Source organism: Bactrocera dorsalis, chromosome 2, assembly GCF_023373825.1.
Source record: "Bactrocera dorsalis isolate Fly_Bdor chromosome 2, ASM2337382v1, whole genome shotgun sequence".
NCBI lineage: Eukaryota > Metazoa > Arthropoda > Insecta > Diptera > Tephritidae > Bactrocera > Bactrocera dorsalis.
In genome coordinates, this window is record NC_064304.1 from 97,028,758 (window position 1) to 97,055,151 (window position 26,394).

The 26,394-nt window shown below is 37.1% G+C and overlaps 2 protein-coding genes across 3 annotated transcripts; one reads left to right on the plus strand and one right to left on the minus strand.

The window, feature by feature from the left end:
• The first annotated feature begins 515 nt into the window (after positions 1-515).
• LOC105231642 (isocitrate dehydrogenase [NAD] subunit gamma, mitochondrial) lies at positions 516-4,169 on the plus strand. Of its 2 annotated transcripts, XM_029552530.2 has the most exons (8): positions 516-687; positions 812-889; positions 982-1,653; positions 1,715-1,822; positions 1,882-2,068; positions 2,127-2,202; positions 3,245-3,642; positions 3,721-4,169. In XM_029552530.2, the coding sequence occupies exons 1-7, from the start codon at positions 631-633 to the stop codon at positions 3,267-3,269; spliced, it is 1,203 nt and encodes a 400-aa protein (XP_029408390.1). In that variant the 5' UTR covers positions 516-630; the 3' UTR covers positions 3,270-3,642; positions 3,721-4,169. The 2 variants fall into 2 exon arrangements, with proteins under 2 accessions (XP_029408390.1, XP_011211353.1); XM_011213051.4 differs by lacking the exon at positions 3,245-3,642 and having other exon boundaries at positions 517-687.
• Positions 4,170-4,791: 622 nt separating this feature from the next.
• On the minus strand, positions 4,792-5,968 carry LOC105231641 (60S ribosomal protein L27). Its single transcript, XM_011213047.4, has 2 exons — positions 5,831-5,968; positions 4,792-5,385 (listed from the first exon to the last, which is right to left on the minus strand). Exon 2 carries the CDS (start codon positions 5,375-5,377, stop codon positions 4,970-4,972), a length of 408 nt encoding a protein of 135 aa, XP_011211349.1. The 5' UTR covers positions 5,378-5,385; positions 5,831-5,968; the 3' UTR covers positions 4,792-4,969.
• Between the last annotated feature and the right edge of the window lie 20,426 nt (positions 5,969-26,394).

Genomic DNA, 26,394 nt, shown 5'->3' on the forward strand with positions numbered 1-26,394 from the left:
GAGATTAATACTTTTTTTTTTTACGAAATATTATTGAGAACGACTAAATTTATGCCGAAAACATGCTAAATATTTTCATATATTCCATAGTTTTATATAACTTTTCAATATATTTTCCACATATTGAAAATAGTAGATACCATTGCCCGCTCAAAGTCAGCCATTTTGAATTCAAATCAAAAGGAATTGACTTTCGGAAAACGCTTCCTCGTGAACGCATTGTAGTAATGAAGTACCGACTTCCTTCAAAAGAATTCGGATTGCAATATTAACCGTAGTTTGTAAGGGTTGGCAAGCTATTTCGAAAAATGTATATAAATAATTAAAAGTAAACAAATATAATTGCAATTTTACATATTATAGAGCTATGAACGAAAGTTGCGGGGGCTTTGTTTACAATTATTGCGAAAGTTTGACAGTTTTTTTCTTTTATGACGTAGCTTGTCGTTTTGATGTCTATCAATTTTTGATATTAGATTAAAATAAAGTTTCATTCACATTTTATTAATTGTGAATAGCACATTGACACTGAAGCAGCAGTGCGGTCGCCGATCAGATTTGGCAAAGTGGATTTTTGCAAAATTATTTAGTTCTTGTAGTAATTAAGAAAAAAGTGTAAAAAATTATAAAATGGCTTTACGTTATACTCAACGCTTACTGCAAACTCAAGTGCCATTTCTGACTCGCGTATGTATTAAAGAGATTTATTAAAATATTTCTAAAAGGTTTTACTTTAGAACAATAATTACATAAGAAATTTCAAGCAAAACGTTTTGAATTTTATACAACTAAACATTTCTTCCTTTGCTAGGGCTATCCTCTGCTGGTGACAAAGGAAAAGGGCGAAGATGTAGCACATACCAAGTCGGCTCTCCAAAAGAAGTGGACGGTAATTACTGCTGATGCTTTTTTTTTTTCTAAATATGTCTCCTTAAAATGTAAACAAAAGTGAGGTTAATCACTGTTTATCCTACTGTTTAGGGTGTCGATATACCATCTGCACAATATGGAGGTCGTCACGCAGTCACAATGCTGCCAGGTGGTGGTATTGGTCCGGAGTTAATGCACTACATTCGTGAAATCTTCCGTTTCGTTGGCGCACCCGTTGATTTCGAAGTAATTGAAATCGATCCTTCTACTGAGGGTAATGATGACTTGGATTATGCCATAACTTCAATTAAACGTAATGGTGTTGCCATTAAGGGTAATATTGAAACGAAATCGCAAGGCTTAGATGAGGTGTCACGTAATGTAGCCATTCGTAATGAACTCGACTTGTATGTAAATGTTTTACATTGTCGCTCCTACCCCGGTATTCCGTCGCGTCACAAGAATATCGATGTTGTATTGATTCGTCAAAACACTGACGGTGAGTACGCTATGTTGGAGCATGAATCTGTACGCGGTGTGGTTGAAAGCATGAAGGTAGTTACGGTAGAAAATGCTGAGCGTGTAGCGCGTTATGCATTCGAATATGCGCGTCAGAATAATCGCAAAAAGGTCACAACTATTCACAAAGCCAACATTATGAAGTTATCCGACGGTCTTTTCCTTGAAGTTGCCAAAAATGTGCACAAGGAATATCCTGAAATCGAGCATAACAACATGATCATCGATAACACATGCATGCAGTTGGTGTCTAATCCACATCAAGTAAAACACTCGTATCCATAAATTTTATGATAAATACAATTTATTTACGTTTTCTATACAGTTCGATGTAATGAACATGACCAACTTGTATGGCACCATAGTTTCCAATGTTATTTGCGGTTTAATTGGTGGCGCAGGTCTGCTCTCTGGTGCTAACTACGGCGATCACGTAAGTGGAACTTAGGTTATAAAATTATTTTACCAAATGTTGCTTATATACTATTGCAGTTCGCTGTCTTTGAACCCGGTACCCGTAATACTGGCACAGCTATTGCTGGAAAAAATATTGCCAATCCAGTGGCAATGATAAACGCTAGCGCTGATATGTTGAATCATTTAGGACACAAAGAACATGCCCGTGTTATTTATGAGGCGACATATGAAACTGTGGTTAATGATGGCATTCGCACACCAGGTTTGAGCGTTAAATATGGTAGTAGTATGTTCAAAAATGTTTTTTTTTTGTTATATAGATTTGGGTGGCACTGCTTCCAGCACAGATGTCGTGGAAAACATCCTGAAAATTTTGGCCAGAAAACGCGTGAATTGGTAAAGCAATTATAAAACCCAAAGAATAATACAATCTGTTATAGCCTCTCTCAAGTGCCTACGTATATTAGTATAGCCCGCCTGTGGAGTTCTTATTTTCTTCCAACTTTTATAATGTACTTATTTAGTAGCTATTCAATGCATGCATCTATATATTTTCTGCTTTCGACAAGACTCAAATTTAAGTAAAAATACGAATTTTCTAAATTACGGTAGTAAATATGCATTGAATGGTTAAGCTTTAATGTTATTGTATTTCTAGTGTGTTTGTTATATATTACTTATATTTTGTGCATACGTTCACTGTATGTTTACTTGCAAATTTTTATTACGTACTATAGATATAACATTTATCTACTCTTATGCTTTTTATGCTTTTACTAATTATAATCAAACTGTTCCAGCGCTAACCTTAATTTACTACTAACGCTCCGCTTGTATTAAATATTTTTCTAAATCCCTTTTATTTTTGTAAATTAGTGTACATTACAGCTACATATATTTGGTGTGGATCGTTCTTCTTCTAATACTTTTATTTGTTTTTAGTAGCCTGGATGTGCATTTAGAGTCCAAAAATACACAATTTCCTTTTCTGGCAACCACATCTACATACAACCCTAGTGAGCTTCTTATTGTAACAAGTTGCGCACCTGGTCAACCAATTCTTTGCACACATACATGTTCACACTCAAACACTTGTGATAAGTAAATTTGTAGTATTGTTTATACATTTGTATCCCTACAGATTATTTCGACTTGGCTTTCCTCTTTAGCTTGTGCTTGTAACCTCTACATTTATTATATTTTCAGCATCGTCTTGGCGATGCCGTCTTCTATACACTTTCGATCTCATTTCAAAATTTTACTTGTTTATGCATATATATGAATATTTTTTTAATTTTGCCCATTTCTATCACCAAAAAATTAAATCTACTTACACGCTGCCCGCCCCGCACCATGTATCTGATATCCGTTTAACTGTCAACCAAAAATAAAAACTGGTTATGTGGGATCCCACACAATGCACTGCTATACACCACAGGCCTCAAGGACAATATCGCGATTAAGATTAAAGCAAAAATTAGATTACTTTAGTTTAAGCCGTTTAAAAGTTACAAAATCCCGGTCTGTTATTGTCGCTATTTGACTGTTGCTGATATGTATTATGTATATTTATGTTAACACAAACAATCAAAAAGTTAAAAAACGCCAGCGTTCAATTCACTGCAACTAAGCCAATTGGCATTAAAATCCAAAATCTGGTATGCAATCAAAATTATAAAACAAAATCCGACGCCTGCGTTCAGCTGCAATATATTGCATTGCTCGCTTTGATGTTCAAACCTTGATCCGATTGTGCGCTACTAATAAAAACGTGTCGCCATCTCCTCTGTTACTCCCTATGTTGCGTGTCGGCATATAAGAGAATTGGAGCAGCAGGTAATTGCATCAAAAATTAAATTTATTTATTTAGTCAGTATTTTAGTCATATTTACTAAAATCTCCTTTCTTTTACAGATCCAATTACGCAATCTGGGATATGGCGCGCAAATCGGCACAATAATTTATTTTCATCCAATTTTTGTGTTGCGATTTAAAGCTTGCTTGATTTAATTTTTGATTTCTTAGCCTCTGCGATTTATTTATCTACGCAATATACACTAGTGTGAAATAATTTGTTGACATCTCTCCTTATAGTTTTAAATTGTACTAGAATTTTCAAATTGTGTCTGCTTTTATTCAACCGATTGTGAAGTGGTGGAAAAAATCTAAGATATATTTAAAATCGCTTTATTTTTACATTTATTTATTTATGAGCAACAACCACTATAATAAAAAAAAAGATTGTTAACTTAATCCATTGTATTTGAGGAAAAATGTAGAACTATTTACTTGTATTGACCATCATACTTGCTGATCGAAAATACTTTGGTTGCTTCAATAAAGTAACTGTAAACAAAAAACAAGATCAATACTTACTAATTTGGTTGGCCGTACTTGGAAACAAAACTTCTTAACTTAACAGATGGTAAAATAACAAGAAATGCTGAGGACATAACCGAGTTGTGCTATAAAAATAATATACATATAAGCAATTTATCGCAATAAATTAGAATCACTGCGGGGTACTCTAAAAATCATATTTTTCCTATCTTGTCACAAGCCGTTATTAGACATCGGATATACAGCTTGTGATAACTGCAAAACTCAAAGCGGCGCTATGCTTAACATTTTGACTCATCGTTAACATTATTATTATGTAAAAGGATGTTAAAATTTAAATAATTTTTGCTAAATTTAGCAATTTTTAAATTTTACTACAGAGAATTCAAATCAAGCCTAAATGTATGCAATAGATAACAGATACTATTTCCTAATTGTACACAAGGTTAGATTATTCCTAATACATAAATATACCATTCGACGAGAACCCACAACAAATCATATAAACAAATGCCTCTGCACTTTAATTGCTTCGCTAAAACAGACTCGACGGAATGCAAAATTGATGTAATTCTATTTTCAATCTAAAACCGTACACAAATGCGCACATTTACTGCACAAGATTACAAAAAAAAACCAGACAAATAATTTTTAAGAACCACTTTATTTTAGACTGTTGATTGCATTCCAACATTCTATCATCCTGGTATCACTTACATCTTTTCTGCTCTTCTCCACACAATTAAAACATATAAAATTATGTTTTTAAATGTATAAAAATTAAGGGGCTTATCTACGTATCAAGTAATCCAAAGGTGTTAGCTTAGAAACGCAGCTTCTGGAAGAACCACTTGTTCTTGCCCTCTTTGTAAGTGGATTCGAACTTGACGCGTGTTTGGAAGCGGTGTGTCTTCTTCTTAACGGGGTCTTTCAGATCCTTTGGCGACAATTTCTCGAAAGAGATATCGTGCACGGCATAACGGGTGGGCATCAGATGGTTGTAGTTCAACACTTTCAGGAAAGGCTTGATCTTGGACTTCTTCTTCAACTTGTTCTTGCCCATCTTCTTGGTCACCTTGCGTGGATACCGATCGATACCAGCGACAAGTGCGTGTCCGAATGGTTTTTCGGGTGTACCATCATCCGAAGTCTTCACAATAATGGCCTTACGACCTGCGTAACGTCCACTAAGGACGATTACGATTTTACCTTGTTTCATAATTTTCCTCATCTTGTCGGCTTTTGAGTGCAAACAAATCATATAGTTTTCGTAATATGGTTTGTCATTTTGGTTACAGATGCAGATGCGTATCCGGAGAACATGAAAATTGTAGAAAAGAATTTGTTAAAAAAACAGCTCCAAGGCAAAATTTGAAAATTTAACGAATTCGATCAAGTGAAATATAGAAATCACACAATTTTACAAAATGCTGTCATACAATAACAGATTTGTTTAATCAAATTTTATATGTTGCACTGAACAATGGTGTTGGCTATGTAGAATTGAAACATTCTTTTATACACTTTTTACGCGTTAATATTAATTCAAAACGTAACAATAAATACACTATAACATTATTTGAAGTTCAATTTAACTTTTTCTTTTGTGTAATTGTTGCGATTTCTCAATATTTCACATAATTTTTTCGATAAAAAATCAATTTAAGCACAAAATTCCACTTACAGGTCTTATGGCTGACCGGATATAGAGAAAGAGAAACGGGTTGACATTTCCCACATTGCCTTGACGTTTCACGAACGTCAGAACATTCAGCAGCATGTCAGCGGCTTACGGCATTGCCAACATGACATTCAACTCAAAGGTAGGATGAGCGCTTTCATAAATTGAATGCACTAAAAGCTGTATAAGTTGAATCTATTCGTTGATTCATTGTTATTCATCGGCATTTTAACAAAATATTTTTGATCTTATAATGAAAGTTTTTTTCTAACCATAAGTAGTTTTTTTTATTGTGACAATTTTTGCCATTTACTGTTGAACATTTTGGAGACTGTAGTTGTGTACATGTAATTAGAGTAATACAGTGGCTATTCAACTTCGTAAATGTATATGTTTTATGGCAGTATATTATTAAATTTGTAGTTTGAATTCGACATAAGCACATTGACGCTATATTATATCTGGCAAGGTTCCAAACTTCCGCTGAATAGCGGTAAAAAGTTGAAAGTTCGAATAGTTTTTCACCAATGCAAATTTATAAAAACATCTAGATATAATAAATAAATTAAAATATTTAAGAGCTTTAAGAACGATGCAACCACTAGTTGAAGTTTTATATCACGACAAGTTCTGCAATAATACAAATACAAAGAGAGAAGTGAACAATGAATGGTAAATAGCAAAGCACCACTTACATAGGTAGACTATGTAGGGGGTGACAAAGGATTCTTCCAATAGTTTGCTCGTTTCGCTGCCGCCATCAGCCATGACCTTAATTTGTTCGCACTGCAAGTATAACATCGAGCGGTAGGCCGGGCACTTGTTTTGGCGCATAGTGGTACGGGGCGTGCGTTGGTTGCATTGTGGTGTGCAGCGCATTGGTGTTTTGCGGCTGTTGCGCGGCGTGCTTGTTTGTGGTGATTGCACTGACCGCGTACAAGAATGCAAATGTATGAATAAGCAAGTGGCTGTGACCATTATTGGGCTGGTGTGTTATTGCATTTATTAAAAATGAAGAAGCATAGGCGGATGCAGATATGAGATGCTGGACTGTTGTAGCTCATAAAAGTGTCCTATTTACACCTTTTGGCTTATAGCTTGATGTATGTATGTATTCCAGTTGTGTTGCCAAGGTGACAATTTATTTTGTTTTAAGATATCGATTTCACATTTAATTCTTCGATATAGTAAATAGAGAAGATGCTCGAAAATTCTACGCAATGAAGCGAAGACTAACAGAAGGTTTCAAGACCGGAACGTATTCTTGTAAAACCCCCCGAGGTGATCTAGTGACTGATGCCAAGAGTTACTGAAATTATGGAGGAACACTTCTTCAGCCTGTTGAAGGGCGGTGAAAGCATAACGCCAGGAGAAGGCGAACCCGATATCCCAATCGATGACGATGAAGCAGACGTTCCATTGCTCGACCATGAAGAAGTTCGAATAGCAATCACCGGTCTGAAAGCGGCGGAAGCTGATGGGTTGCCCCCTGAGCTATTCAAATACAGCGGCGAAGAAGCATGTATCAGCATGCTCTGCCCAATTCAAAAAAGGGAGACCCCAGAATTTTCGCCAGCTACCGTGGGATAAGCCTCCTCAATATCGCATATAAGGTTCTATCGAGCATACTGTGTAAAAGATCAAAGTCCAATGCCAATAAATTGATTGGACCTTATCAGTGTGGCTTTACACCTGGTAAATCAACAACTGACCAGATATGCACCACGCGCCAACCTTGGAAAAGACCCATGAAAAGAGCATCGACACACACAACCTCTTCGTCGATTTCAAAGCTGTTTTTGACAGCACAACAAGAATATGCCTTTATGCTGCTATGTCTGAATTTGGTATACCCACAAAACTAATAAGACAGTGTAAACTGACGTTGAGCAATATCAAGAGCTCCGTCAGGATTGAGAAGGAACTCCTCGCGCCGTACGATACCAGAGGGCAAAGCGACCAAACAAACATTCATGGCACTCGCAACTTGGCTCCCATATCACTGTTGGCAGTCATAACACGAAGTTGTAGATAATTTCGTCTTTTTTCTTTTACTTTCACGCTTTCGAATCCGTCATTATCCACTTATTTACATTGCATAATTTCTTATTTCTGTTTTGCAATTTTCGCACTTTGCTTTGACATAAAAATCCTTGCAGTAATGGTGCATTTCCTCCAGCTTCCGTTACTCACACATTCTTTGGGTGTGTTAAGATGTTTAGTGTTTTTAGCATAGCTTCTCTTTTTATCGCATTTCAGTTGTCTTGCGAGACTTGCCAAATAGTTTTTCTTCATCTGCTCATTTTGGATACTAAAAAGAAAATGGATAGTTTATATAGTGCACATACAACAAATCTGTCTCTTTTTTAAGTAAGGCCCATTATGTGTGTACAGCCAGTGCGACGTTACTGGAATCGACTGTTATTTTAACCGTACAAGGGATGATATTTCGAGGATCTGAATCTATTTTTGTCGATAGGGAAAAAATGTATATATTAAGATTAATATACTTAGAAAACTTTTAATTTTTTTTTAATTTCCGCCAGTCTATTGCAGAATTACCTTGAAAATAATATTTTTTGCTTCGGTTGGGAAGTGATACCGAGAACATCTGCAAGTTTGAAGGCCTTTGAATTCTAAAACTGCCTTAGCGGTTATCTCTACTTATATGGTTAAGAAGTCGACTTCGATTCAGCTTTAAATGCAAGCGCGTTAGGCGCCACCATGAAAACATTTCTAACGGGTGATTTTTTTGAGGTTAGGATTTTCATGCATTAGTATTTGACAGATCACGTGGGATTTCAGACATGGTGTCAAAGAGAAAGATGCTCAGTATACTTTGACATTTCATCATGAATAGACTTACTAACGAGCAACGCTTGCAAATCATTGAATTTTATTACCAAAATCAGTGTTCGGTTCGAAATGTGTTTCGCGCTTTACGTCCGACAAATTTTGTTCAGCGATGAGGCTCATTTCTGGTTGAATGGCTACGTAAATAAGCAAAATTGCCGCATTTGGGGTGAAGAGCAACCAGAAGCCGTTCAAGAACTGCCCATGCATCCCGAAAAATGCACTGTTTGGTGTGGTTTGTACGCTGGTGGAATCATTGGACCGTATTTTTTCAAAGATGCTGTTGGACGCAACGTTACGGTGAATGGCGATCGCTATCGTTCGATGCTAACAAACTTTTTGTTGCCAAAAATGGAAGAACTGAACTTGGTTGACATGTGGTTTCAACAAGATGGCGCTACATGCCACACAGCTCGCGATTCTATGGCCATTTTGAGGGAAAACTTCGGACAACAATTCATCTCAAGAAATGGACCCGTAAGTTGGCCACCAAGATCATGCGATTTAACGCCTTTAGACTATTTTTGTGGGGCTACGTCAAGTCTAAAGTCTACAGAAATAAGCCAGCAACTATTCCAGCTTTGGAAGACAACATTTCCGAAGAAATTCGGGCTATTCCGGTCGAAATGCTCGAAAAAGTTGCCCAAAATTGGACTTTCCGAATGGACCACCTAAGACGCAGCCGCGGTCAACATTTAAATGAAATTATCTTCAAAAAGTAAATGTCATGAACCAATCTAACGTTTCAAATAAAGAACCGATGAGATTTTGCAAATTTTATGCGTTTTTTTTTTAAAAAAAGTTATCAAGCTCTTAAAAAATCACCCTTTACATGCCATTTTTAAATTCTCTAAGTATGTATAAGAACTTATTCTTAAGCGCTTCTTAAACTTCGGCAGTACGTTTTTCTTTACGATTTTCTTGCTTTTCGGTCGAGTGCATAAACTCGGAAACTTAAACGGGCAACATTAACACTAACATTCAGACAAACACGAAGCCAAACAAAGGGGGAAGCGAAGTGTAGATTTAAAAACTACCTTGTGCTGAGCGCACTTGACGCTGCAATGAATGCCTAGCATGACGAGGCGTGGCGCATTTGTTATGAATTGCATTTGTTTAAGTTCCTTAGTCTCTGGAGTAGCAAAAGTCTGCGCGTCTTTTTGGCATAATAATTTCCATGCCACGGGCTTTTTGTTGTTTTGTGCGCATCGACTTTGCAGCCAGACAATTTGGACGCCTGCCCAGTACGCCATACCCATACACTGCATGCTCATAGCAATGCTTCACCGTTTGAACCTCTTTGCTACTTAGCTAAGTGCTGCAGTGTTGATAGTGTTGTTGCATTCAGGCCACATTTGGCTGCCAACTTTGCTACTGTTGCTCCTCAATACACAAATGCACACACACACACACACAAGACACAACACACAGTGAGAGATAACTACAGCTGTACTAGTTCACTATGCGCTGCGCTGTACTAGAGTTGGCGTAGTAGTTGCAGTGTCTATGTGGTCGGGAGTGTGTTTTGAAGTGCTAACATCACTTCCGGTCTGCAGTTGATTTGCATTTAGTGTTGTTGCCGGAATAACTACTCCAACTTGTCGACTTATTTCCTTTCGTCCTTCCTTGCTTTGTTTCCTAACTGTTGATTGTTTTTGCCGGGCCGGACGTTTTTGGCTAGCATTGGCAAGAGCTTGCAATTTTCGTGCTTGATGTTTTGCCACTTTGCGGCTCATTTATAATTCAGCTCGACTCCATCATAATGCTTCGCAACACATGATACACACACACTCATATATAATATATAGTTGTATATGTGAATGCACAGTGATACATACATATATGTGGTTCGCTGAGTTTGAGTGCCGGCGCGCCAACTGAACCTTGGAAATGCAGCATTCTTATTGACAAATTGACAACTGTTATTAAAATTTTAAAGTTGCACGGAGCTGGTATTTCACCATTAGCATTAAGTGCTGCACACGCTGAACAAAGCGATAAAGTGTAGTGCAAGGTGCTGGATTTATGCAGATTAAGTTTTTCTATTCTATTTGCCATACTCAAAGTGAAAGCAAATTTGAATTTCCCATTTTAGTTTTTTTTCTTTGATTTACTTGCCTCACTCTACTTATGCTTGTGCGTGTGTGTGTGGTTGTAAAATATTCAATTTGAGTTTTTATTTGCTTTCTTCCGGCACCTTACGTTTGATGATTTTCCTTTATTGAATTTCTGTGTCACAGGCGGAAATTTGTAAAAGTCGCAAGTGCTTAAATTAAATAGCATCTATTTATCAACTAAACATATGGTATGTGCGAATTTTGAGAACGATAGAAGGAAAATGCACGAGTCTTATAGGCCGGAGCACCTGTGCCAGGCTTCTTCCACTGCTTTAAGGTGTTATATCCATGTGTGAATCCAAAAAAATCAACAGTTTGGCGTGGTTTGTGGGCTAGTAGAATCATCGATTCATATTTCTTCGAAAATAACCGACTATTTGATGCCTGAAATTGTAGCTCGTGATCTCGACGAGATCAAAAAGACGGCGATACTTCCCACACATCGCATCAATCAATGGACCATATAGGACCATGAGTCTCCCCAGATCTTTGAATAGAAACGAGTCGTCAGTCGACGATCTGCACCCAGAACCATTGACATTTTTGGGTCTCTAAGCCATAACTATTCGCACCCTTTGCGTCGGTGAGAACCGATGATCTCCTTGTTGGGGAGAATCAGCCCCTGCCGATCGGTTCTCTCGAGCCTTATCACTCTTCAGTTGCGAGTTGTGAGAGACGGATTGCAGAAACGCAATAACCGAGGAAACGACGCATGAGCGCATAAGTACAGTGGAAGATCCACCAGTCTTTATTTTAGTTCCCTTCCAAATCTCTCCAAACCTAGTTAGCGCTTTCTTATATAGGTAGGGGACTGTTCGTTATGGAGGGAGGATTCCCTCTCATTTGATCTTCGAAATCTTAATGGAGAATATTTTGAAAAATAGTTTATATTTTTGTTCTCTAATTCCTAAAAATAAAAGGCTACTCTCCTAGCTGTCTAATCTCATTGTCCATAAAAGCCTGAAAGGCGTATACTTCTGTTCGCGCCCAAACTTATCAGTTTTCTTGTTGTGAATGGTGCATAAGGTGTTGCACTTAGGTTTTTCTGATAATTGCATGCATCTTTTTGCTGTCTAATTGTAGCTGTCTCTTATACCTAACTTTGCATTTGTTCTCTTCCACATAAGCTGTCAGTTTTTGCTGCAAGTGCACTCGACTATTGATCTATATTTCTCTCAAAGGCTTGCACTCATTTGCAGCGCATATTTTCAAATTCCAGACGGAAACACTCAACTTTTCTTACCAACACCTTCTCATTCCTGAAAGATAACGGTAAAGTCGGCAACTTATATATACTATGTGTATAAGCACAGCACTTATCCACATATATACAAGTATTTTGCTTTTGCGTTTTACCGTACATCAGTAGCCAATTACTAGGACTCTCTCTTGCCTCCTGGCACTTAACAGTGCTGGAACTTGGCTGCAGTGTAACCTAGTCTCGATTGCTATGTGTGCACGATTTATACGACGTTGCATAATTCGAAAAAGCAATTAACTCAGCTGGCACCTGCACTCTTTCATACGCAGTTTTGGATTTTTAAATCGGTATATGTATAAAAGCAGGTGCCAACGACAGGATAAAGCAAAATCATGAAAACTGTGAAATACAGTTTTTGAAAATGTCAGGTATAAATGCACAGTGTTACATATTAATTGTGCCTAGTTATGCAAATAATTGGGGAGGAGCCAGCTCTTCTATGATAGAAGAAGAATTTTCTCAAAGTGAAACAAATTCTCGTTCAGTGGTTTTTCTCATATATGTACATACGAGCATTAAGCATTCGAAAATCGTTCCAATTTGTTTTGAATATAGTTAAGAGAGAATGAATTTTATGAGAGTGGAGAATCGATTCGGCATCGTTCGCAGTAACTCGGACTGACGTATGGAATGACTTGGCATTTTACGTCGATACAACTTGTGCAAAAACTGAAGCCTTTCAACCTTCTCATGTCGACATCGCTTCGCTTCATGGACTCTTGAAAAGTTCCAAGAAGATCCGACGTTTTCGAGCGTTTCGAGAAATTTTGTTCAGCGATGAGACCCATGTCAGGCTGGAGTCTCTGGGTTAGTAAACAAAAAAAATTGGCGCGTTTGGGTCGTAGACCAAACTGAAGAGATTCAAAAGGAGCCATTTCATTCAGAAAAAAACAACACCAAAGGTTTGTGGGACGGTGGAATCATCGGTCCACATTTCAGTTACCAGTCGAAATACTCGAACGGGTCATCGGAAATTGGATTCTATGGATGGATCAGCTTCTTCAAAATCTTCAAAAAATAAATGCCAAAGAATGTTTTTTCGAATGATAGTAAACACTCCCCCCTTAAATTTGAGGTTTCTGTGTTTTTCTTTAAAAAAGTAGGGAACCGTGAAAATGATGCCCCTTTAGTAGGTGCCCAAGAAAGTTCTCGCAAATTTTTTAATAAAAATACAATTTTATTGAACGGAAATGGTTACAAATGCTAGTCACAACTTTTTCCCATTTTTCTGGCAAAGTTCGAACACCACTGTAGAACCCTTTATCTTACGATGCCATCAAGCCATTCATGTCTTGTGAGTGGAACTGCTTCTGAGCCAGAGCATGTGCCATCGAACGGAATGGACAATAGTTGGAAGGTCAATATTTGGGGAATATAGCAGGTGGGGTAGAACTTTCCATTTAAGCGTTTTCAGGTAAGTTTTAACAGGTTTGGCAACGTGAGGTCGAGCGTTGTCATGCAACATAATCCCTTTTTCGTGTCTTTACTGGTATTGAGATCATAAGGAATCCAAGTCTCCTTGTTTCTGAAACATTTTCAGCGCATATAGTCGCTTTGAAATGGCTTGGCGGGTGACTTCCAATGCTGAAACAAGCTCGTCTTGCATTTCACACGTGTCCTCAACGAGCAACGTCACCCTTTGAAGGTTTTTGGCCTCTCAATTGGACGGTTGTTAGTATCGAAATTCTTTGAAGCGACGAAAACAAAAAAATGCAGAAAAAAATTTAGAAAAAATTGTGAAAATTATATAAAACTTAAAGCTATTTCCTCAACGCTAGGTTTTGTCGAATTTTGTTGCTGCGCGTCTCAAATGAGCATTTTCCGTCAAATAATTATGCCGACAACATTATGATTTTATGATTACAAAGATGCGTTAGTAAGCAGACACCTTTTTCTGCTGAGGACACAAAGAGCCGTTCGGTAATATGATATATTGTATGTTAGTGCTTTGGCACCATAAACAATATCATAAACAGCCACAACATCTTCGCGCTAAATACTTAATGCACACCACGCTTAAACACCCGAATATCTGCAACAGACATGTCAATGAATAATTGAAAACACAAGAGCAGATAATGTAAAGGCAGCGCGAGCGGTGTGGTATTGGCACAGCTCCAGTGTATGCGCCTATAGTGTATTAAATATATAAAAAAAATTTGTATACACAAGCGTATTTCCATGCCGATTTTCCATGTTGTGCTGACAAAAGCTGCGTGACATGGACACTTGCAACGCCTAAAAGTGTACAATACGCACACAATAAGACAAGTGTTGAGGGTAAGTAACACGTAAACAACACGAAACAAAAGCTGTCAATACGTTATGACGACGAAACGGGCTTTTACTTGTTGGCAGCCACAATGCAGTGACTGTCACGCCAAATGGCGGCGTGACCGTACGTTGCGCCATGTCGCGTCGTTGACAGCTGTTGACAGCGGATTTTTGGAAATGCCAAAATGTGTGTGCGGCTGTGCGTGTATGCGTGCGTACACACATATACACACATATTTATCGTTTGTAGATTACGCGTTGCGGCTGTCATTGACGGCACATAAATACAACAATAAATATTATTAAATAACAATATGACGCCCTCGTGCGTATTAAATACACGCTGCCACGCTGTACAGCCATAAACAGGAATAGTGGGTTTGTTTTCGTTACTAATATGGCAAACAAGCAAGTAATACGCTGCCGCTGCATGCTTTTAGGCGTTATTTTTTAGGCAAAGTTTTTGACTGCTAATGACAATGGCTGCCGCACAAGTGTTCATACGTACATGAATAACGGTGTATTTGTGCTAGTAGCAACGATTTGAAGGGAAACGAGGCAAAACAAAAGGAAGTCTGCTGGGTCCAGCATATGGTAGGTAGTAATATTTTGAGCGCTTTGAGCACTTTGCATTTTCTTGCTGGGACGTTAGATTTCTTCTTCTATTTTTATGGTAAGCTTTTGTGTTTGTATTTGTATATATTATATAGAAGATATTATATTATTGCATAATATTGTCAAGTGTCGTGCAAGTGTCAGCTGCTGCTGTGATTTGGACGCGCTAAAAATGACTTTGTGGCGGCGAAAAGCCAAATTGACAACCAAGCCAAGTGGCACATTTGACGAAATCTTTAACAGAATTTTCGATTTGCATTGAGTAGCTGGCGCCATAGCGAATATCAGTGTTTATACATAAGTGCAAACATTAAAGAAGCGTGAAAGTAAATTTTGTTTGTATTATAAAATCTGTTAAAAGAAATTGAGAGGTCAACATAAGCGCTGTGAATTTATTTACATATTTTAGTAGGTGAGCTTTGTGAAAGAAAAAGTAGTAGGTTTAATTTCAATGCACTTTAAATTTTTAAACATCTATGAGCTGTCTAAGAACTTATTTTCAACAAGCGAAAACGAAATTATTATTTTTTTTGACCCACCCTAATACATGTATGTATTCTTTTACATATTGTTTTTTGTATTTCAAATACGAACCGTAGATATGTTTAAGAACTTATTTTCATAGTATCAAGCGAAAATGAAATTATTTTTTGACCCACCCTAATATATTCTATTATATACTGTTATTTTTTTTTTAAATACAAATCGTAGAGCTGTCTAAGAAACTATTTTTCATAGTGCCAAGCGAAAACGAAACTATTTTTTTTGACCCACCCTAATATATTCTATTGTAAATTATTATTGGTTTTTCAAATACAAATAGTAGAGGGTTTTAAGAACCTATTTTTCATAGTGCCAAACGAAAACGAAATTAATTTTTTTTTACCCACCCTAATGTATTCTATTATATGTACATATGTATATTGTTATTAATTTTTCAAATACAAATCGTGAAGCTGTCCAAGAACCTATTTCGCAGAGTACCAAGCGGAAGCGAAATTAACATTTTTTTGACCCACCCTAATACATATATTCCATTATAAATTATTATTTGTTTTTCGAATACAAATCGTAGAGATGTTTAAGAACCTATTTTTCATAGTACCAAGTGAAAATATTGATGTTTTTGACCCACCCTAATGTATTCTATTATATGTACCTACATATATTGTTATTTGTTTTTCAAATACAAATCGTGAAGCTGTCCAGGAACCTATTTCGCAGAGTACCAAGCGGAAACGAAATCAACATTTTTTTGACCCACCCTAATATATTCTATAATATATTGTTATTTCTTTTTCAAATAGAAATCGAGGAGAACCTATTTTTCATAGTACCAAGTGAAATCGAGTTTAATTATTTTTTGACCCACCCTAGTACACAACCTAAAAAAAATATAAAAAAAATTTCAAGTATCCCACTTCTTTAAAGCCCACTACTACCTAACTTCTCTCGGCGTACAGTTACTGAAGTTATTTATTTTGAAGTTTCTACATTTTTAAACAGCTGTTGGAGCTACATACATACTTTATGCCATACTGCCAAGCTTTTTAATAGTAACGTTGGTAAAAAGTATACACGTGTGAGTTTTTACGATTTTTACAGTTGTGCAACTGCTTATATACATATATTTATATACATATGTACATACCAAGTACGTCGCACAAGTTAATATCCTTAGTGAATTGAACCGAGCTGTCTTTTACATTCTACATTTGTGTGTGTGCATCTGTTTGCAGAAAGTCACGCTTTTCGATGTTGTCACTGGCGCAGCTCAATAAAAAGGCTAAAACTGACATACGTTGCGTTCCGGCACGGCTGTTGACAGAGCTGACACTTGCAAAAAGGAACACAAATGTCCCAATGCCAGCTTGGGTGGGCGTGTAGGTGGAGTTGAAGAGCGCGTCCATGCAGGAGGACAAACGAAATGCCGCGCAGGTGCGAGCATATGTTGCATGTATAGTAGTTTTGTACATGTAATGGCAGTTGCTGCCATGCAGTGTCGTTGTTGTGCGCCTGTTGGCTGTGCTACGCTTTTATTACTATCACTTCGCTTCTATGGACTTACCCACAAACCCGCTTCTGCTTGCCTTGCCACTTTTCCATTTTACTGGCGTTTTTATTTTTCCACTGCACCATGACAATTTTCGCATTAAAATGAAAATTCATTGAGTTGCCTGCTGTTAATTTCCCAAAAGAATTTGCACTCCTATATACTCCTTAAAAAAAAAAGAAATAAAAAAACATGAGAACTGAAATCTGAAATGGTGCTCGCTGGCATTGATAGGTTTAATGGAGACCTTGATAATAGTGTGTCGCTTCTGAATTGTATGTACATATGTATGTATGGAATTGAAAAAATTTTGCTGGTTAAGAAACCCCCAATGTGCTGTTGTCATATGGCTTTAGAGGAACATACGTGCTAAATTCGAGTCTTTCAACTTTTATTAAACGTTTTAAAATTACACGAATTTATAGTACTAGACCAAGGGAACATTGTTTCGTATTTTCTTAAGGTAATTTATCATAGTAATATATATATTTTTATATCAACAGAAAATCGAGTTTTAAAAAATTTTTTTCATTGAAGAAATGTTAATTTTTCAATTTTATTTCGAAATAACTTTTCATCTTAATATTTTATTTAAAAAATATAGTATCTTTGGGACACAAGAAGATATGTTTTTATCAAAATTTGAAATATTTTTTGTGCAAAAAAAATTCGGTATTTGAATTTTCACTTACATTTTGAGGTTATCTGAAAAAGCTGTTAAAACAGAAGATGTAGAGCTTTTCATTTTCTATACTTTTTCCATTTAAATTTGTTGACTTTTTGGAAATCGAGTTAATACTTTTTAAAGTCCTAAGACTTCAGCCGTGCCTCCTCCCTTTTTTTCTTCCTGTCCTCTGATGGTTTGTTAATTTTTTTCCATTCATTTTTGCTATTTTACCTTTCGTTTGCAATGGGTTTCAACCTACTCTAATTTTTTTCACTTTTAATTATTTTCAAAGGCTTCAGCACTGGTCTTATACTTTTGCAAAGTGCCTGTGTTTCGTTTCAACTTACATATTTTTGGTCGAAGAAGAAATAAAAACGTAAGCACTCAGATTTGAACCATCCAGTCCACGTTTTTTTCACTTTAGATGATCCTGTAAAGAGTCAACGCGGGCGCATTTTTTTCCGAGGGGTCACCAGAAATGGCGTCGCAATGGTCGAGTTTAAAATATTTTTCCAAAAATTTCAGAATTTCTTTGTTACTATATGCGAGAAAAAAATTGTTGAGAAAATGCTCTTTTTCCCGAGGAAACCCATGTAACACCTTAAGCATTTCAAACTCGCACCAAAAAACATCTTTTGCAAAAACAACAGCGAATAGAGGTCGCAAAAGAGATGCTTGAGAACGTAGCTGAGAAATCTACATACATTAAACACATCACTAATGGTTATGAGAGCTAGTTTTCTGAATATGACGTCAAGACTATCGAACAATCTAGCGAATGACGCTCCAAAAATGTGCCGAAACCAAAAAGAAAAAAAAACAAAATTCACAGAAGGTTCAGTAGGCCATCCCAAACGAGTCTCATAAAAGATTTATAAAAAAACGATCCTATTTTGAAGGCGATAATAAATAAACATTTGTGTTAAAATACGTGAAATAAATTTGTTTGCCAGTCCGGGTCAAATGTGATCAGTTTGCTTTTGTTAGCTTTCTGTGGTTTTTTTTTGTCAGTCCGGGTCAAATTTGATCAGATGGCATATAAAAAGCAGTTTGGTTTTGGTCTCTTTTCGTTTTTTTTTTATTGTCAGTCCGGGTCAAATTTGATCAGATGGCATATAAAAAGCAGTTTGCTTTTGTTAGCTTTCTGTAGTTTTTTTTTTGTCAGTCCGGGTCAAATTTGATCGGATGGCATATAAAAAGCAGTTTGCTATTTTTAGCTTTCTGTGACTTTTTTTTGTCAATCCGGGTCAAATTTGATCAGATGTCATATGGAAAGCAGTTTGCTTTTTTATCCTTTTGTAGTATTTTTTTGTCAATCCGGGTCAAATTTGATCAGATGACATATAAAAAGCAGTTTGGATTTGGTATCTTTCTGTGGTTTTTTTTATTGTCAGTCCGGGTCAAATTTGATCAGATGTCATATAGAAAGCAGTTTGCTTTTTTATCTTTCTGTGGTTTTTTTGTCAGTTTGGCAGTTTGGTTTTGGTATGTTTCTGTGGTCGCATTTTGGTTAATGTGGAGCTCCTTAACGGCCAAGATGCACATGTGGATACTCAAAAATTATTATACATTTATACATATGTAGATAAGTATACAAATATTCTTAATGCGTGCGCCCAGATGTATTGCCCATTGATAAGCTAATTGCCTACAGAGAGTTAAATGCAATTTCACGATTACACTAGCATATCGATACATACAAATATGCCTATATAACTACACATGCAAGCATAAATTCCAGAGTCCAATACCAGTGTTTGAGCACTTATGCATATGTACATAACCCGAGCAGTATTTGTTGCTGTAATTGTATTTACTTACCGTAATTATATGTACTTTTACTTCAGCGAGTACACGCAACACACACACACAAATAGATAACATATATGTGATTATGGCTGCTACGTACACATGTGCATTGCTACCAAATTGCATTATAATCAAAGTGAACATAATGCTGCAACATAAGTGGACAATCACACGTGCGCAAATATGTTCGATACTTGCATTGCGTATACTTATGAGTGTAAAATAGTGTTTACAGGATGGTAAGGATGTCCGCAGCAAGTGGGTGCAACAGCTGATGGCTGCACAGTGTCATTATGGCAATGTGGCAGCTTGACAATTGTTTCTAGTTAAATAAACATTATATGAGGCGATTGGTCTTCAGAGTTGTGTCTTAGTTCATATAGCATATGCAATAGTGAGTGGTGATAATTTTAGGGAATACTGTCAGATTCATACGCCATGTCAGGCAAAGTCTTCCTCCTCTTGTAAATCTCTGCTTAATTACTGTAATAAACGTAATTGCAATTACCATTCTAATAATAATGAATTCAAAGTGTCTGCAGGGCATGGTTTGTCTATTGTTATGCTTTCCATTGACTAATACTTTGAAATAAAACAGCTAGAGTGTTCGAAGGACATGCCAGTCTATTGAATTGTAAGCCTAAGTCGTTATTGAAATAGACACGACTGAATAAGTGGATGTGTGAATTTAATGAAATGTAATTACAAATAATTGTAAATCAAAATTTGTAGCAGAAGATTTAAGTGCCATATGAACAGTTAGTGAGAGAGACGTGTCCTTAATTATTTATTTTTAAACCTTTTATGTCGAGATGAAGGCTTTTGTAAACTGTAAAAGTTTGGCATAAAGGAATAAGGCTGTTAAAAAGTTAAAACTGTTTTCTCACAGCCCTAAAATTCGTTTGCTTTTCCTTAAAACTTAATTAGTCGAAAAAGTATTTTCGTCTTTTGTCAATAGATGTCGTTTTAGTCGTATATCTCCAGACATACCAATCACATTGTGTCATACCGTCTAGTCTTGAAAAGGTGAAGTTTTAAGCTTGATTTAACCAAAAGTTCGGGGAAGTTGAAAAAAAATTACAGCTGTTCAGAAATGGGTGAAAATAATGAAGAAATTCGCTATATTTTGAAGTTTTTGTATAAAAGAAGGGAAGAATGCCACGCAAGCCACCAATGAAATTTGTGAAATTTACGGAGACGATGCTGTATCGAGGATGCTGGTTCGCTCGCTTCCGTTCTGGAAATTTCAATGTGAAAGATGCGTCTCAACCTGGTTGACCAATCGATGGAAAAGTCGATGAAATGATGTATAAGATTGACCAGGACTGTCACATAAGCAGCCATTAAATCGCTAAGGAACTTAACATTTATCATCAAACGGTTTAAAACGATTTAAAAAAGGCTGGCTACAAAAAGAAGCTCGATGTTTGGTTACCATATCACTTGTCTGCGAAAAATTTCATTGACTGAATTAACATCTGCGATTCTTTGCTGAAACGAAATGAAATCGAACCATTTCTGCAGCAAATTGTGACAAGAGACGAAAAGTGGATCAAATACGACAAAAATGTGCAAAAAAGATCATGGTAAAGATCATCTAAGCATGGTGAAGCTCAAGAAATGATCGCAAAGTCAGATTGACGCCTCGAAAGGTTATGCTGAATGTGTGATGGGATTGGAAAGGAATCATCTACTATGAGCTGCTCCAGTCTGGTCGAACGATTGTTTCTACATTTTGCTGTCAACAACTGATGAGATTGAAGCAAGCAATCGAAAAAAACGCCCAGAAGAGATGAACAGAAAGGGCTTCGTCTTCCGTCAGGACAACACTAGACCACACACACCTTTGATGACTCGGCAAAAACTGGGAAAGCTTGACTGGGAAGTTTTAATGCATCCACTATATAGTATTGACCTTGCACCATGGGACTACTATTTGTTTCGGTCAATGCAGATCTCGCTTAATGGAGTAAAGTTGGCTTCAAGAGAAGCCTATGAAAATTACTTGTCTCACTTTTGCGCCAAGAAATCAGAAAAGTATTGCACTGATGGAATAATATCTCTAGCTGGAAAATGGCAAAAAATGGTTGACCAAAATGATACATATTTGGTTCATTAAAGTTCATTATAAATATAAAAAAAAATAAGTTTAAGTGTGATCATAAATATGGAGAGACTTTTTCGACTACCCCATTGAAGCCAAAACCATTTCTGAAACGCATTGAAACCCAAAAGCTTTTGGCCATGACTAAGAAATGTTTAGTTTGGATATGTTTTACATACAAAATTCAGACAGAATGGGAATGAGCAGGGGGCTATCTGTTTTCGTGCACTCGGGCACAAAGGATCCATTGAACTGATAGTTTCGAGCAAGGATCACATATCCATAATAATAGGCGTCCTAACTGGATAACCATTGGCACTCACGTAGTGAAACGTTCGATTTTGGTGGACGGAACTTGTCAATGTTGCAATGAAGAAGATGATTTGGAAACATCTAGATACTTTCTCCTCCACTATCCAGCTTTCGCCAGACTAAGGCTGAATCATCTCGGTTGCCATACTTTTAACGAACTAGGCGAACTGGTTGCAATTGATATTAGCCGCCTCAATAAACTTGTGGTGCACTCTAGGCGTTTTATCGATATGCGATGGTCGTTTTGATCCATACCTAAAAGTTCTGAACTTCACAGCGGACAAGCCTCTCTAGCTTTCTAAGTGGACCTCACGAGAAATCAGCCTATTTACCTAACCCAATCTAACCTAACTGCAGAAATCAATTAACGTTGACGGTGGTGTTTGGTTTGGCGGGCCAAAAACTGAGAAACATTTTAAAGCTGAAACAATTTAAAATGTAGAAAAGCACTTAATGTGTCAATGTTTGTAAGTACATAATTATAACTAAATTAGCACTTAGCACTTATCACTATGAAGTGCATTGCCAAAAATCACGAAAACTCAATTAGCCCAGTGACACCAAAACATTGTCAGCCAAATGCTCCTGCTTGCCAATTAACGTACCGACACTTACGCCCACTCAGATAAGACTTGAATTAGGCACGTGTCCAACTGCAGCTGCGGATTGAGCTGAGCTAATACACAGCTAAGCTTATTTTTGTATTTGTCTGTTTGTGTGCGGTGCCATTGCCAACAGGTGCCAGGAATAAAAAGTGAAAACCCAAAGAAGAACCAAAAGTATAATTTTAGTAATATATATGTACGTATATATATATGTACCTGCTTGCTTATAAAAAATGAAACGCGTCAGTGTCGGAATGAAAGCAAAAATACGTAAAACATCAAGGACAACATTCGGTGTCAAGTCAATTCGTAGCGCAGCCAAATTGACGTAATTCCGAAAATGAAGCAAATTATGTTGTAAGGAAAAAATTAAATTAAGCGCCGCAAGTGGCGCATACACGTTGGATATTTTCACAACGCGGACCGAGTGGCTACTGCGTCCTTGCCTAGTTTAAAATGAGATGAAAATTTTCCAGCCATAAAATTTTGCGAATAATTAAAATTAATTTCAATTAAACCTGGCGCTAACTGACTTTTCTGACTTTCGCCGTACTAAATTCAATTCAATTAAAAGTAACTGCCTCAATATACCTGAGCTAATTTAAATTAACTACATACTAACGAAGACACACACTTACATACTTTACTATATTACACCAAGTAACGTCTTGAACAAATTAATTTCGGCTAGTTTAGGAGTTAAGATAACTGAGTTGAGCGTAAATGTGTGAATATGTATAGCCGGATGTGAGTGGCATGGAGGCTTTTGAAGTTCATTATACCAGGCCTATTGAAAAGTCGCCGGTCTACACATTTTTTTTTTTGGTTTTAAGTCAACAGTGTTCTCTTCTCTTTTTGATAACATTTTTGAAGCCTGATTTGTCCTTTGTTTCAAAATAGGTCTCAGTCTCGGCAATCACCTCTTCCTTCGACGAAAATTTCTTCCCAGCGAGCATTTTTTGAGATCTGAGAACAGGCATTAGTCTTTAGGGGCCAGATCTGAAAAATGCGGTGGAGCCGGATTCACTTCATTGATTTTCACCAACGTTTTCATTGACTTGCGACGCTGTGAATTGTCCTATTGAAGCAACACTTTTTCTTAGTTTTTCTACTTCAAATGGTCCTATCCTTTCAAGGAGAGTTCTTGAAAATATAAACCCACCTTCCCCTCAAGCTTTGACCTATCAATAAAGATGCTCACTGTCACAGATGCTCCCCCAACGCCTTCTAACCTCTCACATTTCCCTCGCAGACATGTGGGCAGAGAAAAGGCTACCAGAGTTTGGTTTGGTGACTCCATGATCTTATAGATCCGGTATAAAGACAAAGCGTGGGAGGGTTTTCATTTAGAAACCCAGATTCCCTGAGTCTAATAGCAATTTTCGTGGCCTTACACCTTTCAGCGATATCTATGGGTAATATTAATTTGGTATTCTGTGCCATGGTTGGAGTGGACTTTAAAGCACTACACATGTTGACCCTCTCCAGCTTCCTTGAAAGTGAGATATCTTCTAGGGCCCTCCATCATACAAAGACTCCATAGAACATAATGAATTGTGTCGTAGAGCCAGAGGACTACTTTCGTTGAGAGGCTCCACTTTTGCCTATGGCTACTCTGTAGCAGTACAAGGCAATCGATCCCTTCTTCGCTTTCTCTTGGGAGCTTCCTTTTTGGCGTGAGTTCCAAATACTTCATTGTAACCGCAGGTTATAGGCGATTATTTCCCATTCGCGGCAGTGATGTGTCTGACATCTTGCATCTCCAAGTAAATAAAACCATCTCAGTTTTATTCGGGTTATTGGCGAGGCCACTTCCGGCAATACTTGGCAATTACCCGAGAGCCACGGTCTTAACTTTTTAAGGGGCGGTTAATAACCAAGATCTATAGAAGAAGACTACAGCGAATTCCTTAAGCCTTATATCTTCCTCAAGCCATATAACCTTATAGTTCCATGTATACTATACGTATGTATATACATAAATCTATATATGTATAACGGCAAAATAGCAGAACAATGAAAATATAGCTATTTAAAAAAATTTTAGAACAATAAGTGGGATTTAAGGGATTACTGTACCCATAAATAATTGAAGGACAGAATAAATAAATACAATTTGCGGCCATGTCAAGATATTGCTTGCCAAAAAGAATAACGAATAAGTAAAATAAACACGTGCCAGAGTGTAAATAATAACAACAATAGTTACAACAAGGCTAGAAAAAAATCATGACTAAAACAGACAGGCTCAAGTGGACGAGAGTACACTTTATTTCCTAACCTCTAATAAAGTGCCTTTTAGTATACGAGTATAGTTCATCGGTAAGTACATAGGTATGTATATGTGTGTATATTGGTGTGTGTTTCATAGTGTTGAAACTGTAATTGGGAATTACAGCAAATGCTAGTGAACCGTTCTACTGCCCTAAACACGCACGCAAACGAAGACAACAAATTATTTGTTTTGAGGCTTAATATTTTGCACATAAATTTGGTTTTGCTGACACTTCAGTTGACAGGAATAATAAAAGTAGCCAAAACAAAGGCAGTCAGCCGCAATGGGAATACTGCAGGTGCTTCAGATGGACACAAAGGCCAACACTGGTTAAGTAAGAGTGGACACTTGAAATTTACTTTGTTCGTAAGAAAATAAGCTAAACAAGGCGCAGAGCAATTTCGTGTTATTTACTCAACAAAGAGGGAGAATTGTATTATTTAGCAGGAGAAGGCGGAGAAGCATTCATACTACTTTTTATGTATATATGTATGTTAAATAGTAATTCTTGAAGGTAAGTAAATCTTTGAATATTTGCTATAAAATTGGTGTCATTGGAATTTCTAGGAAATAGTTAGGTTAGATAGTTGATCAAAGATTGCACGTGGACCATAGAAGAAGAGTTTCTGTCTTCGAACTTATAAATTAAAAAAAATGTTTAGTAGCCAATACAAATTTGCACAGGCCACATTAACTTCCATTCCCGTCAGCTCGGTGGGGTGTCGGAGAGTATGTGCACCCAAGTGTTTTAGTTTTGACCGCCCAAACGCGGGTTAGTCAAGAAGGAAGTGTTGACTTGTTTCTACTTCCTTTTCCTTCATACAGTTTCTGCAGAAGGCGTCTGGTAGGATTCTCAGCCTTACTGCGAGGACGCCAATAGCATAATTGCTCGTTAAAAGCCCCAAAACTTGGGAGATGCAGTGATCAAAGAGATGTTTAGATCTCTCGAGTCTTATCAAAAATACACTTGCTGCTAATGATAGCGAGGTTAGATATTCTTTGACCAGCTCTGAACCACCACTGTCACCACCACCAACCTTCTCCCCAAGCTTTGACTGTCTCTACACTTTACAAGGAGGCAAGAAATTCGAATGCCTTATGGTCATGCAGAATCATCAAATTCAAGTGCAAAAGCAAAAAAGAGGAAAATTTGCATACTTTTTACTCACACGGTCCCGAAAGCACTGTCGGACGGTTATTGGTCTCTTGAGAGATCACAAACTACTGGCATCATAAGCGAGCCGGATGGCTGGATGATCTGGATGGAGAGAGAGGTAGGGTTTTTTACGTGGAGGGTCCCAAACTCAACACACAACCCTGGAGTTTAGCTCGCCTTCAAAAGGATGTTCTTTGGCCACCCAGATGATACTTGGTCTAAGATCGAAAGTCGTGAGCTGCTTGAGCCATATCTAAAATAATCCTTTCTGGCCACTCCCAAGTGAATGATGCTCAGAGAACATCTCTACACATACTCCACACAAAATTATACCAATTAGGATACCAAAATGAACAATTATAATTAGTTTTAAAACTTATTTTGCTGATGAATATTATAATCAGTGAACCATTATGCTTAATTTGGTTAGCTGGTTCGCAGAAATCCGTATTTTCATACCTTCCTA